The 17,584-nt window shown below is 38.6% G+C and overlaps 1 protein-coding gene across 11 annotated transcripts in view; it reads right to left on the minus strand.

Annotated features, from left to right (window-relative positions):
* Nucleotides 1–17,584, minus strand: part of CCDC141 (coiled-coil domain containing 141) — a 242,433-nt gene that overhangs the window by 176,347 nt on the left and 48,502 nt on the right. Inside the window, exon 1 of one of the 11 annotated variants that reach the window (XM_082466658.1) lies at nt 2,168–2,320. The exons of the other annotated variants lie outside the window; for them this stretch is intronic. Within the exon in view, the coding sequence (XP_082322784.1) occupies nt 2,168–2,281 (114 nt within the window). The 5' untranslated portion in view covers nt 2,282–2,320. Of the gene's footprint in view, nt 1–2,167; nt 2,321–17,584 lie in introns of those variants that run through there. 11 annotated transcript variants of the gene reach the window in all.

Below are 17,584 nucleotides of genomic sequence, written 5' to 3' on the forward strand. Positions count from 1 at the left end.
ATGCAGCCGTGCCCGATCCTCCTACCTACACAAATAGACACATTCAGAGATTTAGTTCACATTTCTCACGGCTTCTCCAAACTGAACCTACTTAATGAACACATGAAACAAACTAAAATCACCTCTGTCTTTGAACTGAGGGTTAGCAAAAGAACTGTATATGATAAACATCATTATTTAACCACTTTAAAAAACATGTTACTCTGGAATATGGTTTTTGAACAGAGTGAAGTGTCAGTCCCTGAAGATCAGTTATTTTCCCCAGCACCCCCTTTCTGACTGCCCATTCAGCCCCTCCCCACATCCACAATGTCTAAATAAAACTGTTTTACTTTAGATAGTTGAGGATCAGAAATAAAAGACTTAAATTTTTAAGGTCTAACAAGAATCTTGGTTTTGACATCTATAATGAAACGTTAACTAATAACTGTGCAGTAATACTATCCCTCCTTTTAGCAAGTAAAATGATAAAATATTTCATAACACTTATTTCAAAACACTTTTGAAATAAACATCATGGGATCACTGTCAAGTTCAGTGTTGAATGATTTCTCCTGTCTCCACTACTTAAAATATGTCTGGATTGACTACCATTTATTACCTTCACCTGTCATCACTTAGCTTATCTGTCACAATCACACAGTAATGATAACTGATTCAGAAGGAGTCCCAGGGAATACATTTTCTTAGCTTAGCCCATAACATCTCAGTGTGGCAGTACGCACAAAGTGACTGACGTCATCTTCTGTATTCTGTTATCTTCTTCAGAGCAGGTATTTTATCAAAATGGCTGAGTCTTGATTTAAAAAAAAGTAACAGTTGCTGAAAAGTCTGAGTAAACGTCTGGGCTTTAGGTTATCTATGTCATTGATTTTAATAAATTGGTATTTTTAGTGTTTTGGCCAAAGTTACATAACATACTGCTAGCCATCTCCTTTGCTAACATTAGGGTTGAGCAATGCTCATTCATCAGATATTTGTGGAGCCCCTACCATGGGCCTGACTTTGAGACATTTTCCAAGGTCACAGAGAGACACATGACATGGTGTCCTAACAATGCAGGCTGGTGTGATGTATATATTCCCATAGCGTTTGGTAGGGTTGTCCTGGGCATGAACCAGTTCTAAGCCCTTTGCAACCACCCCTGCAGCTGAATCCTCCCTATCCTCCCTCTACTGCTCAATGCTCCCAAACCTCAGGCAGTGAACTGGCTGCACAAGCGCCGCCTGGGGGAGATTTGGGAAAATGCAGGTTCCCAGGCCCTGCTTCAGAGGACTCTGACTCAATATATTTGGAGTGAAAAAATGGGGAACTATGTTTCTTAAAAAAAACTCCCCCTTGAGTATAATGTACAACCATGTTTTGGAAGCACTTTTCCACATATCCATTCTTCTGAAGTTGGAAAATAGGACAGCTATTCATGGGTCAGTATTAGGGCTTTTAAAAACCCACCAGTTCCCAAAATACTTCTGTCACCGGACTTATTAGGGCGCCTGATAATTTCTCCTTGACAGTAGTTCTTTTAACTTTAGGCAAAGGTCATTCTCTACCTAAAATATAGCAGTGATTATTCATCAGCCATAAGATAAAGAGAAACCTCCTCTCCGTGGCATACCTGGCCCCCCATGATCTGGCCACTGCCTGCCTGTCCATCCCTATTTGTCTCAGGATCTTTTTCTCAATTCCCTTCTCCCCTGCCTGTAGCCCAGTGATGCAAAATTGCTTACTGCTCTCCTAAGGCTCCACACTGGCTCAGCTCTGGGGCCTTGGTATGTGCTCTTCCTATTGCTCAGCTGTCTGCCCACACCTTTTATACCTAGAAAATAATCTTATGAAGAATGCCCTGATTCCTTCCTATACTCTTCTTTTTCCCTGTAACTATATTTTATACAGGTTTCTGCTGAAGCCTCTCTAAACTTACTGGACTTAACTTGTTTAAATGTCCATCTTTTGATGTCTGAAACTTAACTTTAAATAGTCCCCTCCCTCTCCCAAAAAAAGAAAAGGTGAGAGCGAGAGCGAGAGAGCGAGAGAGAGAGAGAGAGAGTGAGAGAGTGAGAACTGCAATGTTAATGGAAGAATGTTAACAATTAGTAAATCTAGGTGAAGGATCCCTGTAGGACTGAAATTTTTCAAAATGAACAGTTAACTACCCCAAATGGCCTACCTCTGTGTAAGTTTCTGGAGTATGGGAAGCATCATACTCATCTTTTATTGCCCACATCTCATACCTGCTTTCATTAACTACTGAATGAATCAGTGAGTGAGAGGAATAGCACATTGATATCTTGATCTCTTTTGATGCATGATAAAATTTTACCTTGTGGAAAATAGCTTGAATTCCAGCTGAGGTTGGAGGCAGGGGTGGGGGGGGGCGGTGCCGGGGTGGGTGGTTGGGATTGTGGTGGAGGGTCAGGAGCAGAGGAGGCTGGACTTTCTAAGCTGCTGAGACTGTTTCTACAGGGTAGAAGGTGCAAGAAATGGTGAAGTTGGGATGAACTGTCCCCCAGGCAAAACTTGAGGACAAAACGTATTCCCTATGTCGGGCCCCGTGCTTTGAGAATTCTTTTTTTTTTTTTTTTTTTAGTGGGGGCTGAGGAAGATTTTCCACACCCATAAAAATGTAGCTGTCTATTCATTTGGAATTTCAGTTTTCACACAGCAGAAATACTTCTAAGTTACAATTATCAAACTTTTAATTTTATCAGACATTTTGAACTTAATTAATACTTACAACAAAAATAAGTACCTACCAGTGACCTATTAGTCCAACTTTCTCCACATATTACTTTCTTGATTTGTATCGAAATAATAGTTGACCTTTCCAAATAATAATAATAATAATAATAATAATGACTGTACTATCTTTTTACAGTGTTAGCTGTGCTAAGGAGACACATTATTCCCTTGTAAACTGGAGGACCCATCCTACAAATGAGCTTCCAGTTTCTACTTACGACTTAATTTGGGAGAAAGCTGCCCTATCAGGGTGTTCCTGGGGAGTAAAAAACACCTGGGCCCTCACCTCATGAGTCTTCTCTGAGCCCTTCTTTACACCCTCATTCCCTGTTACTTGCTTTAGAGCATAATAAAGCCCTCCCTTCACCTTGGTGCCTTCCTTAAATTGGAAAAAAGTGGCAGGTGGGTTACACAAAATATCACAGAGAAAAATTAGTTAGACACTATCTGAAGTGCAAAAAAAAAAAAAAAAACCACTTCAATTTTTCAAACTATAAAGAAAAAAAATCCATTTCTTGTCCTTACTTTGAAAAAAAAAAACATATTCTCAGATTAAAAAAATCCATTCTCAGGTTAAAGAAGCCTCAGGGCAGTCACCAAATACAACACTTAGATTAACTGACAGTAGCAGTTTTGGTTTTGCTTAGTTTTTTTTTTTTTTTTAAAAAAGCTAGTTGTTAAACAGAACAAAATGGAATGCCCAGTTGACAGTGTAAGCAGGCTTTGTATTGACAATGAGATATGGAGCTTCTAAGATGAGCAATCCATGAAAAATAGCTTGCCTCAGGACTCGGTCAAGACCAGCTTAATTTAAGTTTTCCTCTCCCACTTGTTTAGTCATTAAAACTCAGGAAAGTATTTTGGAATTGGATCTGAGAAAAAGACACTCTGGCCAACATCATAAAGCTGGTTATTTAAAGAGGTGCTAAAAGGCACTACTTTCCCTTTGGGTTCTAAAAGAATAGGAAACCAAGGCTATTCTGAGATACCTGAAAAATGCACTCTTTTTAAGTGTAGCTTTGAAATCGCTGGTTTTAAGTATAGCATATTTTATGGACATTATACCACCTCAACTGCCATGCAACACACAAAAAGGATTATGGATTTTCTCTTCAGTGGAGCATTAAATAGTTCCCTGAATAGCAATTTTCTAAAAGAGCAAATATAGGTGGCGTATCCTGCATATGTTTTCCTGACACTGCAGAGTCTATCTGTAAGACACACTGCACGATACAGGTAACAGTTTCTGGTTCATAGTAAAAAAAAAAAAAAAAACACCTCAGTTTTACCACTAAAGTGAAAGCAATTAATTTAGTATACTTAAAAGCAAAGAGTGAAATTTTTGGAAACTTTTGAGAATAGTAGATTGTTAAGTTCATTACTTTTGTCAGTCTCCTGCACAAAACATCACAGATTTGTTCTGGCTTCTGCTGTTCTTTTTAGCTTACTTTGTTCTTGTTCTTTTTAGAATACTTTACACTTTCATTTCTGCCTACCCACAACCTCTTAGCCTTCACATCCCAATTCCAATGCTGCCTCTTCCGTGAAACCTTTCTATTCACCCCAGCCAAAAGCAATTCCTCCTTCGCCTGGATTCCTTTGTCACTTTATTTTCACCTTTCTAATTTGCATGTTACATTTCACTCTATAGTACAATCGTGAAAGAGCAAGTTGTAAATTCTGTCGATTATAAATCAGATGAGAGCACGGACTTTCTATAGGACAGTACAATATTTCTTTTTTTCAATTTGTTCAAGTTGAAGCTACCGCAAAAGGTAAATAGCAAAAAAATAGTAAAATCAGTGCCTCAAAATTCATATTCTGAAAAAGTTTTGAATTAAAAAGCCAACATAATTAGATGTTCCATGTACCATTTTAGTGATTCATGGGCTTCTTATAAAGTAGCCCTTTGTGTTTAGAAGAGTAAGATACTGAAACAGTCATTGAGACGTTAGTGAAGGATGTTTGCTTACAAATGCTGATGAATCTGCAGTAAAGAAGGTAGGTCAGGTACTTTCCAATGACAACACCGTTCGCCATAGTCAGGTACTGGCTTATGATACAGAAAGCCAATTCAGAGAACAAATAAAGCTAGAAAATAGGCTTATTGAAACTTGATTATTGCACAGATATTGCTAACATGATAAATTTTTTTTACTATACGTGCAATGTAAATATGGTGATATGAAGGAAGAATTCCTTTTTTCTGCTTTATTGTTGATAAACACAACTAGCTCTGAAATGTAGAAAATTAAATTGGATTGCATTGTCAACAAATATATTTTGAAGTTTAAGTTTTGTGGGGGTCTATGTTCTGATGGGACAACTGAAATGACAAGAAAATATCCTGGACTCACACTAAGGAGCTTTGCTGGAATGAAAATCAACATCACGCTTCCTTCATCAAGAAAGTCTTACTGTGGAAAAGAAACTACAACTGCACTAAACAGTGTGCTTAGTGACATAATGAAGATCATAGATTTATAAAGGCTAATGCATGACATTTGATATTATTTTCTTTATTACGTGATCAGATGAAAGCTGGTGATGGCCAACCACTATTGCATGCTGAGGTACAATGGTTACTGAGAGAAAAATTTTTTTCAAGAACGTGTAACTACAAAGTAAACTTCCAGTGATTCCGTAAAGTAAAAATAAATAAATAAATAAATAATAAAATAAAATTAATATCCTGAGAAGAAAGGTCATTAAAATTTTCTTTCAGATAATAATTCCTTAAAACCAATTTTTAAAAAAATGCAGTTTCCATTAGATTATAAATCCCAAAAGCCAGACCATGCCCCACTTTCTTTAGCCTCCCACAGCTCCAAGTTCAGAACCTTGTGGTTTGTCAGTGTTAACTATTATTTGGTGATTCAAAAATACTACTGTGTCTACCGAGCCAACGCTACACAGTTTACATGGCTCTATCTACTTGCCATTTTAAGATTAAAGTCTCCTTGGATCCCAGTACTTAATACAAATCCAGAAATGTAATACATATCCCAAATATTTCTATCATCTTGGTGTGTGTCTTCCTAGAGACTTCAGGAACTGATAAAATATATTCATGATCTACACCACTGATGAGTGAGGTACCTTCCTATTTAGAAAAATAAATGACTCTTACAGCCTTATTTTCATATATGCAGAGCATTAATGGTGAGAGAGATGCATTCATTATAAAGACCTATCAACACTGAGGCCTCACTACTGTATACTTCGATTACTCAATACCACACTTTGTCCTGTGTCAGTAATTCTAATTTAACTACGTAATGCTTTTAGCAGTGTTCAGGTAGGCAAAGTTACTCACAACTATTACATATTTTCTTTCTCTATTTTCTTTATTCACACCTTGCTTTATATCAAAAGTAAAATGATTATTCTACAGTAGGAGACTACACTTTAATAACTTCAACACACTCAACAGAAGAAGTAAAATAGAAAAGTAGGGCTTCCCTGGTGGCACAGTGGTTGAGAATCGCCTGCCAATGCAGGGGACATGGGTTCGTGCCCCAGTCCGGGAGGATCCCACATGCCACGGAGCACCTAGGCCCGTGAGCCACAACTACTGAGCCTGCGCGTCTGGAGCCTGTGCTCCGCAACAAGAGAGGCCGCGATAGTGAGAGGCCCGCGCACCGCGATGAAGAGTGGTCCCCGCTCGCCACAACTGGAGAAAGCCCTCGCACAGAAACGAGGAGCCAACACAGCCAAAAATAAATAAATAAATAAATAAATTTATTAAAAAAAAAAAAAAAAAAGAAAAGAAAAGTAATGCAGGGGTTTCCCTGGTGGCGCAGTGGTTGAGAATCTGCCTGCCAATGCAGGGGACACGGGTTCGAGTCCTGGTCTGGGAAGATCCCACATGCCGCGGAGCAACTAGGCCCGTCAGCCACAACTACTGAGCCTGCACGTCTGGAGCCTGTGCTCCGCAACGGGAGAGGCCGCGACAGTGAGAGGCCCGCGCACCGCGATGAAGAGTGGCCCTCGCTCGCCACAACTGGAGAAAGCCCTCGCACAGAAACGAGGAGCCAACACAGCCAAAAATAAATAAATAAATAAATAAATTTATTAAAAAAAAAAAAAAAAAAGAAAAGAAAAGTAATGCAGGGGTTTCCCTGGTGGCGCAGTGGTTGAGAATCTGCCTGCCAATGCAGGGGACACGGGTTCGAGTCCTGGTCTGGGAAGATCCCACATGCCGCGGAGCAACTAGGCCCGTCAGCCACAACTACTGAGCCTGCACGTCTGGAGCCTGTGCTCCGCAACAAGAGAGGCTGCGATAGTGAGAGACCCGCGCACCACGATGAAGAATGGTCCCCACTTGCCACAACTAGAGAAAGCCCTCGCACAGAAATGAAGACCCAACACGGCCATAAATAAATAAATAAAAGAATGTGAATTTCTTTAAAAAAAAAAAAAGTAATGCAATACTAAATGCTGGTGAGGATGCAGGAAAACTGAATCCCTCAACATTGCTGGTAAGAATATAACATGGTACAGCCACTCTGCAAAACAGTCTGGTACTTTTATATAAAAATAAACATAAAATTACCATAAGACTCAGTATTTATCCCAGAGAACTGAAAACTTCTGTCCACAGAAAAGACTGTACATGAATGTTCATAGAAGCTTTATTTGTAATACCCCAAACCTGGACACAGCTAATATGTGCCTGAATGGGTGAATGATTAAACAAACTGGTACATTCATACCATCGAATGCTACCTAGCAAAAGAAAGGATGAGCTATGTTACATACAACTTGGATGAATCTCAAGGGCTTTATGATGTGTGAAAAAGACCAAGTGCAAAGAGTCAAAACTGTATGCTTCCATTTATATAAATAACATTCTTGAATAATGAAATTATAGTGATGGAAGACAGATTTGTGGTTGCCAGGGTTTAGGGGTTGTGCCTGGGAAGAGATACAAATGAGTATAAAGAGGTAGCAGAGGGAGAGCTTTGTGATAAAGGAATTCTTTGATTGCAGAAGTGGTTACACTAAATCTACACATGTGATAAAATGATACAGTACTATGCAAATACATTGTATCAATATCAAGTTCCTGGTTTTGTACTATACTATAATTGAGTATGTTATAACCATTGGAGGAAACTGGGTGAAGGATATCCAGGTCCTTTCTGAACTAAGTTTGCAACTTCCTGTGAGTCTAAAATTATTTCTAAAAATGGTTAAAATTAAAAATACATAAAAATAAAATAAAGAAAATAAAATCTTGTAAATATGTAAAACTGGATGGAATTCAATGACAGTAAGCATATACTAGGACTCTTCTGGGCATCTGGGTCTATATTGTTGCTCCATATTTATTTTTTAATGTTACTTGTATGTTATCAGTCCTCCTCTAGATTGTAAGTTTCAGGAGGGCAATGATTTTCGTCTGTTTTGTCCACTGATAAATCCCAAGAGCTTAGATCAGTGTTTGCATACGTAATGTATTCAGTCAAAATCTGCTGAATGAGACAAGTGAGACAGTAGATCTATTGCTTTAGCATGTATATGCAATAACTTACGGCAAAAGATGAAAAGATACTCACAGTCTCAGATCCTGATCATGAGAATTGTAATAATCACACCAAAACATCTTTTTATCTCCTTAACTTTCCATTTGATCTTGTCTTTCATTTACTCAAGTAAGTGCAGACACACAGTTACTCTAACTGTTGCTTACGTAAGTTCTCAGTAAACAAAAAATGCCTTGTTAGCCTTGAAGTATATAACTTGACATTGTAAAGCACAAAAATAATTTTAAAAATATGAAGTTCTATTATATTTTTAAAAAATAATAATAGTTAGGACTTCCCTGGTGACACAGTGGTTAAGAATCCCCCTGCTAATGCAGGGGACACAGGTTCAAGCCCTGGTCCGGGAAGATCCCACATGCCGCAGAGCAACTAAGCCCGTGTGCCACAAGTACTGAGCCTGCACTCTACAGCCCATGAGCCACAACTACTGAGCCCACATGCCACAACTACTGAAGACCGCACGCCTAGAGCCCATGCTCCACAACAAGAGAAGCCCCCGCTCACAACTAGAGAAAGCCCACGCACAGCAACGAAGACCCAACACAGCCAAAAATAAATTAATTAATTAATTAAAAATAATAATTAACATTGACTTTAAAATGTTGTAACAATATAATTCAATATATCAGTATAGCTCTTAGTCTCATAGTGATGGGAAGATTATTTAAATAGATAAGACATGAGAAAATAATTTTGTGCTATTTTATCATTATAATAAATAACTTTATTATAATTATAACAATATAATAATAATAATACTTTATTATTATGATCACTTAGAATCCAAAGAATTCCATAGAAAGCATTTGCGTGTCTCAATACAAGGCTGTATCTTGTCCTGCTACTCTAACCATATGAGGATCTTTAGAACTAAAATATAAAAGTTTAATTTTACCTAATTTTGTCCTTAGCCTGTATGTGAATTATGTGACGTCCCCCACCAGGTGTTCCTCTGGCCAATCCACACTGCCTCCGCCATGGGCCCTAAGGATCTGCACACCAGAATCTTCCATGCTGGCACAGGACAAGACTTAGGTCACTTTTCCCCATTGGGGACCAAGGCATCTTCATTGTTGGCTGTGATGTAAAGCACTTTTTGTGAAATCAAGTGCACACTTCTAGATAGGATGAAGCCTGAGTGCTCAGCTTGTGCCAGGAGACCTCAGGATACGGCATAGTGGAAAGACCATGACAAACTGGATTTTAATCAGAGTGGGAGTCCCAGCTCAGCCAGTTACCCGCCCTGAGCAAGTCATCAAACCTCTCTGAGAACAGACTGGTGGCTGCCAGAGGCAATGTGCTTTCCTCATAATACTGTCATAATGACAAAATGAGGTGATGCATGGCAAGTGTTTAGCCCAGTGCCTGGCGACTGCAGTCATCTATAAGGTTAGTAACCGTTAGCACCATCATCACTACTGACAGTTGCCAAAATGTAAGATAATGGTAAGGTCATAAATGTTTTGGAAACCATGTACTTCCTTTCACAGGCAGTTTACGCCTTTATTTCACTATCAACATAGGTTATATACCCTCCTCTGTAAACCATACTTATTGAATTTAAGTTTTAGTTCATACATACAGTATGGAAACAAAAAGGCTTTCTGGCTTAAAATATTTTCTGATGCAAGAGAAAGGAACATGCCATACCTAATTCCAGCTGTGAAAACCTGACTGCACATGCCTATTGGGTGGTGTTATCACCCTGCCCTGTTTGCAAGGGCTGCCCTTAACCCAGACTGGCACACACATAACGGAACCCGATGTCTGGTTGGCTTCCAGTTTGAAACAGAAGCTGCAGCTAATGGGCTGCTGAAAACACTGAGGGCCACAGCTGTCCAGGGTGGAAATAGCCTCTCACTGAAAGCTTGCCATGGCCCTCGTTCAGTTAAGAATTCTTGGGGCAACTCTTTAACTTTCAGTGGTTCCTGTGCTAAAACCAAATTAGTAAAATATCAGATGGTTCCGCTGTTGCTAGGAAATGTCAGTAACATAAGCCATGACAGAAATAGACAAAATTAAGAAAACTAACTTGGAAAATTCTGACATTGTATTGAATCAGTCAATGTGGACTCAAAAAAACAAAATAAGCAGGTCTTTTTTTTTTTTTGGTCACTTTTCAAACCAGAGCCATTTTACTAAAGGCCCATAAAACATCCTTTTTAGCAGAAAATCTGCTCATAAAGGAAATGCCAGAACCACCTTTCCCTTTCAAAGTTACAACTTATTCCCTTTATAATTAAATGTAAACAGAATCAGATATTTTCTTTTCCTCAATTTACTGCGAAAAAATTTTTGTACAAAAATTTCTTTTGTACAGACCCAATAAAATATGGTATTTTAAAACGGATTTAAAATGTACCCAAAGAGGCTTTATGAATGAGGCACAAAAACACTTGCAAGTGATGGATATGTTCCTTTTCTTGATTTTGTTGGCAGGTCCATGGGTATATGCATATTTCAGAACTTAAATTGTGTTCTTTAAGTATGTGCAGTGTACTGTGTCCGTTATATTTAACAGAGCCATTAAAAAAAGGCTAAGAACAGACGTTTGTCTCAACAAATAAATGTAGCAAAGAAAAGTCAAGTAAAAAAAAAAACAAATAAAAAAAATAAAATGTACCCAAAGAGCTCTACAACATTATTTTTCATAAATGAATTTTCTTAACTTTTCCTTCTTGGGTATTTGCATATAAATGACTCTTCCATGTCTGCTCTGTGAAATGACATAAATAATATAATTAGAAATAATCTACAGGTGCATGGATTAGATTATTAGCAGTGGTTTCTGTTGTTTGAGGGATGTGTCTGTACCCTTGGATTTGTTTAGATTTTACTACCTTTCCCTCAGATCTGTAGCTTTTTATGTAACTGAAAAAACAGAGTCCTGGAGGCTTATCAAGAATGTCATTGTGTGTTTTACTGGAGAACTTGAACTCTACCATGCTTGAATAAAAAAACCAAAATAACAACAAAGAGAATGACACATTCCCTAAGACTTGATGAAAGCTAGGACATTGGGAAGTTTTTGTACCAAACAGAAGGATAAATAAATACGAGTACTAAACTAACATTTGTTCACAGGATGAAGCCAAAGTAGAGGAAAGAGACAGCTACTTCTGTCTTAAAAAGTTAGCTCTCTTCCCTGCCCCAGAAACAAAACTTCTCACACCCAATACTCCCACAGCCCCATATTTCAAGTTTGACCTTAAATTCTACCTTCTCCATGAAACTACTCCAGCTAAATCAATTTCTCTTTTCACCTGAACTTGCCTATCGTACTTTCACTATCATCAATTTTCATCCGGGGACCTAATTAATCATCCAGTGCCTTGATGTTGTGATTTCACTGCTTCATGGTTCTCCTAGGGTCATTTCCCCATGTTATTACATATTATAAATTTCTAGAGGCCAAAGATGTCTCTTCCGTTTCTTTTGTGCCTCCCCACCCTGCAATGCCAAGTACAGAGCCAGGAACACAGCAGACAGGGAGGCCAGTCCAGCAGAGCAGAGCCATCATGGTGCTACACAACTAGACTCCTGCAAATCCTCTAAGATCCACGGCTGTAACATTGATAAGAAATTACAGAGTGGTCCTTTTCAGTCAGTTGAGAAGTCACATCCTTCCAACTCTCGAATGAGTGGGATTTTATACTCCAGCTGATGGCCGAGGCATGCAGCATGCTGAGTACAGGCACGGCACAGAGGCACACCACGGCAGCTGGAGTCCCAGCTCCACTGCTTCCCAGCTGTATGGCAATTGGCTTGTGTGTTCATTAGTCTCCTCATTTGTAAAATGGGGATTAAAAATAATAGTAGTTGATAATCATTCAACACTTACTATGTTGTGAAGCACTGTTCTAAAGTCTTTAAATGTTTTAACTCATTGAATCCTCACACACACCTTATTAGGTAGGCACTATTATTATCCCATTTTACAGGTGAAGAAACAGACAGAGAGAGGGCAAGAAACTTTCCCAGAGTTACACATCTACGCAGCAACCCTGGGATTCACATCTAGGCAGGCAGAGCTTACATGCTCACCTGCAAGGTATAATGCCTCTCATAAAATTTACCCCTCATGATTATTTTAAGGATTAAACAAATTAATAGTTTTAAAATATTTATTAATACTTGATGTTAAATATTAAATATTTTAAAGTGGTTGACACATAGTAAGTACTCAATAAAAGTCCACGGTATCATGCTTATACGTATGTCATAATTTAGGCTTCAAAACTCTACAACTAATTTAGACAAAAATGATCTAGATAATAACTTAATATATGCTGACACAGTCTCTGCCCAGAAGGAAGCTTATACTCTTAGGAGAAATATATATGCATGTAGAAAAACTAAGCAAACCGATGTTAAAAGTGACACTAACTGATGAGGAAGAGCCCATTAGACCTGCAGGTGGCAATTGTGGCTTGCCCTTGCCCTATCCAGTGTCTTATCACGTAGGGCTCTAGGTAGCTCCTTTTAGCAGGTACCAAGATGATTCTGGTGTAAATACTCATAAACCACACTTTCAACACATTTATATAGGCCACACTTGAACAGGTACCATAATAGAGTATGAGACTATACTTATATAAAGAGGTGCTGATTGAGAAGCCCAGTGGAAACAAGTGGAGAGAGATGGGCCCAAGGTGGGGCTGGAGCCCAGGGAATGCTTCCCAGAGGAGGGGGACTTAGCATTCTAAAGCAAGGACATCAATAATTCACTCGGAAACTCATCCCCCAGCTCAGTTAAAAGAAGAATAATGACACAAATCAGAAAAACTAAAAGTATGAATAATTTATCAGTTCCACCCTGTTCTCTTAAGAGCCCAAATGTTCTGTACATTAATAACTGAGTCTTCTTAAAACCCTCAGAGCTGTTGTGAGGAAGAAGAGCACGGTATGTGAATACCATTAAATCATCACTATTTTCTTTACCACAGTCCTTTTTTACACATTTCTTTTTTTAATACACAGAGATGAATGGTTCCTGAAATTATGTAATGGATACATGTATTCATTCATTCACTCATTCTACAAACACAGTTTGTTGAATATCTAATCTACGCACAGTGCTATAGGTCCTAAGGGGAAACACGTTCAACAGTCTAATGAAGAAGACAAAAATGAAACATAGACGGTTTTCCATGAAACAGATAATACAGGAGAGGTAGGCAGGCTACAAATTGCAGAGGGGCCTCAGAGGAGAATGTTGTCAATAGCATAAACGGGGAGGATTCCAGACAGGTTTCAGAGAGCAATAATAACTTCCTCACTGTCAAATCTCACGGCACATTCCTCAAACACGCTGCTGCTTCCAACACTCTCCAAAACTGTCTTGAAATTTCCTTTTGCCCAAATTTTGTGATGACACCCTGATTATTTTTGCCTCTAACCTTCCATGGCCCTTTTCCAATTCCATTGATGGCACCTCAAACCTTTTAATGTGGTTGTTTGATGGTAGTTGTTTCTTCTGGTTTGGGCCAGAGTTTATTCTTTACTGTGCATGAGAATCATTGCAAAATCTTTTTAAAATGTACAGGTGTCCCAGCATTCCTTGACTTGGGTTTTGGGGCCTGGATATATGAGCCATGTGTTTTGTTTTGTTTTTTTTTAAAGATTCTTATGCCAGTCAGGATGAGAACCACCTACATAGGCCTGCCTACCTCTAACTGTCCCATGTGGAGACTATTCATTTTCACATCATTCCCTCTCACCGGCTTCCTGAACTGTCTCAGTTCTGGGCCTGGAAACAGTCCTCAGACTGAGAACCGTGGAGCATGAAGTCACCGTCCCAGACTCCTCCACCCAGGATACCATTTCTAAGACTACTTCTACTGGGACCATATGTAATCTGAGAACTGCCTCCCATTCCTCTTGCCCTTGGTCACTTGTGAAAGACCCTCTGATCGTCTATCCTCTTTATAACCCTCTCCCTGATTCCTTTCCTTCCAAACTTCACCACTGTATCTCATGGAAATTCAGATTCATAGCAGACAAACTCTTCACTAATTCTCACACTCCACTACTTAAGTGAAGGCTGCTCATCTCCCCTAACACTGGTCTCTCCCACTGTAACGAAATCATCTCTCTCAATCAGCATCACCTTCTTACTTCAGTCAAATTTGTTGGAGAATGGCCTACTCTTGCTATCTCTGATTCTTCTCTTTACATTTGTTCATTCATTAAACAATCACAACTTGGTGTCCAGCATCATTGCTCCCCTGAAACTACTCTAGTAAGTGATACCAGTAACCTCCAACCTGTCAAATAGCAAGAAAATTCCAATTAAAATGGCACTCCTTTGGCAATTACGTAATAACATCAGGAGGACATCTACTTTTCTTATCTGACAGGCTTTAAGGTTTGGGATTATCATGGACTTTTCCCTCACTCTCTACATAAAATAAATGATCTGATTCTATAATATCTCCTTTACAACTTATTAGTTTAATTCATCAAAAATGTATTTCTATTATACATAACATACTGTGCTACCTGCCAAAACAAGGACTTTTATTTATTTATTTATTTATTTTAACATCTTTATTGGAGTATAATTGCTTTACAATGGTGCGTTAGTTTCTGCTTTATAACAAAGTGAATCAGCTATACATATACATATATCCCCATATCTCCTCCCTCTTGCGTCTCCCTCCCACCCTCCCTAACCCACCCCTCTAGATGGTCACAAAGCACGGAGCTGATCTCCCTGTGCTATGCGGCTGCTTCCCACTAGCTATCTATTTTACATTTGGTAGGGTGTATATGTCCATGCCACTCTCTCACTTCATCCCAGCTTACCTTTCTCCTTCCCCGTGTCCTCAAGTCCATTCTCTACATCTGCGTCTTTATTCCTGTCCTGCACCTAGGTTCTTCAGAACCTTTTTTTTTAGATTCCATATATATGTGCTAGCATATAGTATTTGTTTTTCTCTTTCTGACTTACTTCACTCTGTATGACAGACTCTAGGTCCAACCACCTCACTAGAAATAACTCAACTTCGTTTCTTTTTATGGCTGAGTAATATTCCATTGAATATATGTGCCACATCTTCTTTACCCATTCATCTGTTGATGGACACTTACCTTGCTTCTAGGTCCTGGCTACTGTATATAGGGCTGCAGTGAACACTGTGGTACATGACTCTTTTTGAATTATCGTTTTCTCAGGGTACATGCCCAGTAGTGGGATTGCTGGGTCACATGGTAGTTCTATTTTTAGTTTTTTAAGGAACCTCCATACTGTTCTCCATAGTGGCTGTATCAATTTACATTCCCATCAACAGTGCAAGAGGATTCCCTTTTCTCCACACCCTCTCCAGCATTGATTGTTTCTAGACTTTTTCATGATAGCCATTCTGACCAGTGTGAGGTGATACCTCATTGCAGTTTTGATTTGCATTTCTCTAATGATTAGTGATGTTGAGCATCCTTTCATGTGTTTGTTGGCAATCTGTGTATCTTCTTTGGAGAAACGTCTATCTAGGTCTTCTGCCTAAATTGGGTTATTTGTTTTTTTGATATTGAGCTACATGAGCTGCTTGCAAATTTTGCAGATCAATCCTTTGTCAGTTGCTTCAATTGCAAATATTTTCTCCCATTCTGAGGGTTGTCTTTTGGTCTTGTTTATGGTTTTCTTTGTTGTGCAAAAGATTTTAAGTTTCATTAGGTCCCATTTGTTTATTTTTGTTTTTCTTTCCATTACTCTAGGAGGTGGGTCAAAAAGGATCTTGCTGTGATTTATGTCATAGAGTGTTCTGCCTATGTTTTCCTCTAAGAGTTTGATAGTGTCTGGCCTTACATTTAGGGCTTTAATCCATTTTGAGTTTATTTTCATGTATGGTGTTAGGAAGAGTTCTAATTTCATTCTTTTACATGTAGCTGTCCAGTTTTCCCAGCACCACTTATTGAAGAGGCTGTCTTTTCTCCATTGTATAGTCTTGCCTCCTTTATCAAAGATAAGGTGACCATATGTGCGTGGGTTTATCTCTGGGCTTTCTATCCTGTTCCATTGATCTATATTTCTGTTTTTGTGCCAGTACCATACTGTCTTGATTACTGTAGCTTTCTAGTATAGTCTGAAGTCAGGGAGCCTGATTCCTCCACCTCCGTTTTTCTTTCTCGAGATTGCTTTGGCTATTTGGGGTCTTTAGTGTTTCCATACAAATTGTGAAATTTTTTGTTCTAGTTCTGTGAAAAATGCCAGTGGTAGTTTGATAGGGATTGCACTGAATCTGTAGATTGCTTTGGGTAGTAGAGTCATTTTCACAGTGTTGATTCTTCCAATCCAAGAACATGGTATATCTCTCCATCTGTTTGTAACATCTTTAATTTATTCCATCAGTGTCTTCTAGTTTTCTGTATACAGGTCTTTTGTCTCCTTAGATAGGTTTATTCCTAGGTATTTTATTCTTTTTGTTGCAATGGTAAATGGGAGTGTTTCCTTAATTTCTCCTTCAGATTTTTCATCATTAGTGTATAGGAATGTAAGAGATTTCTGTGCATTAATTTTGTATCCTGTTACTTTACCAAATTCATTGATTAGCTCTAGTAGTTTTCTGGTAGCATCTTTAGGATTCTCTAAGTGTAGTATTATGTCATCTGCAAACAGTGACAGCTTTATTTCTTCCTTTCTGATTTGGATTCCTTTCATTTCTTTTTCTTCTCTGATTGCTGTGGCTAAAACTTCCAAAACTATGTTGAATAATAGTGGTGAGAGAGGACAACCTTGTCTTCTTCCTGATCTTAGAGGAAATGGTTTCAGTTTTTCACTATTGAGAACAATGTTGGCTGTGGGTTTGTCATATATGGCCTTTATTATGTTGAGATAAGTTCCCTCTATGCCTACTTTCTGGAGGATTTTTATCATAACTGGGTGTTGAAGTTTTTCAAAAGCTTTTTCTGTGTCTATTGAGATATCACATGATTTTTATCCTTCAATTTGTTAATATGGTGTATCACATTGATTGATTTGCATTTATTGAAGAATCCTTGCATTCCTGGGATAAACCCCACATGATCATGGTGTATGATCCTTTTAATGTGCTGTTGGATTCTGTTTGCTAGTATTTTGTTGAGGATTTTTGCATCTATGTTCATCAGTGATATTGGCCTGTAGTTTTCTTTCTTTGTGACAACTTTGTCTAGTTTTGGTATCAGGGTGATGGTGGCCTCGTAGAATGAGTTTGGGAGTGTTCTTCCGTCTGCTATATTTTGGAAGAGTTTGAGAAAGATAGGTGTTAGCTCTTCTCTAAATGTTTGATAGAATTCGCCTGTGAAGCCATCTGGTC

Source organism: Balaenoptera physalus (genome assembly GCF_965194825.1).
Source record: "Balaenoptera physalus genome assembly, chromosome: 6".
In the NCBI taxonomy this organism is placed as follows: domain Eukaryota; kingdom Metazoa; phylum Chordata; class Mammalia; order Artiodactyla; family Balaenopteridae; genus Balaenoptera; species Balaenoptera physalus.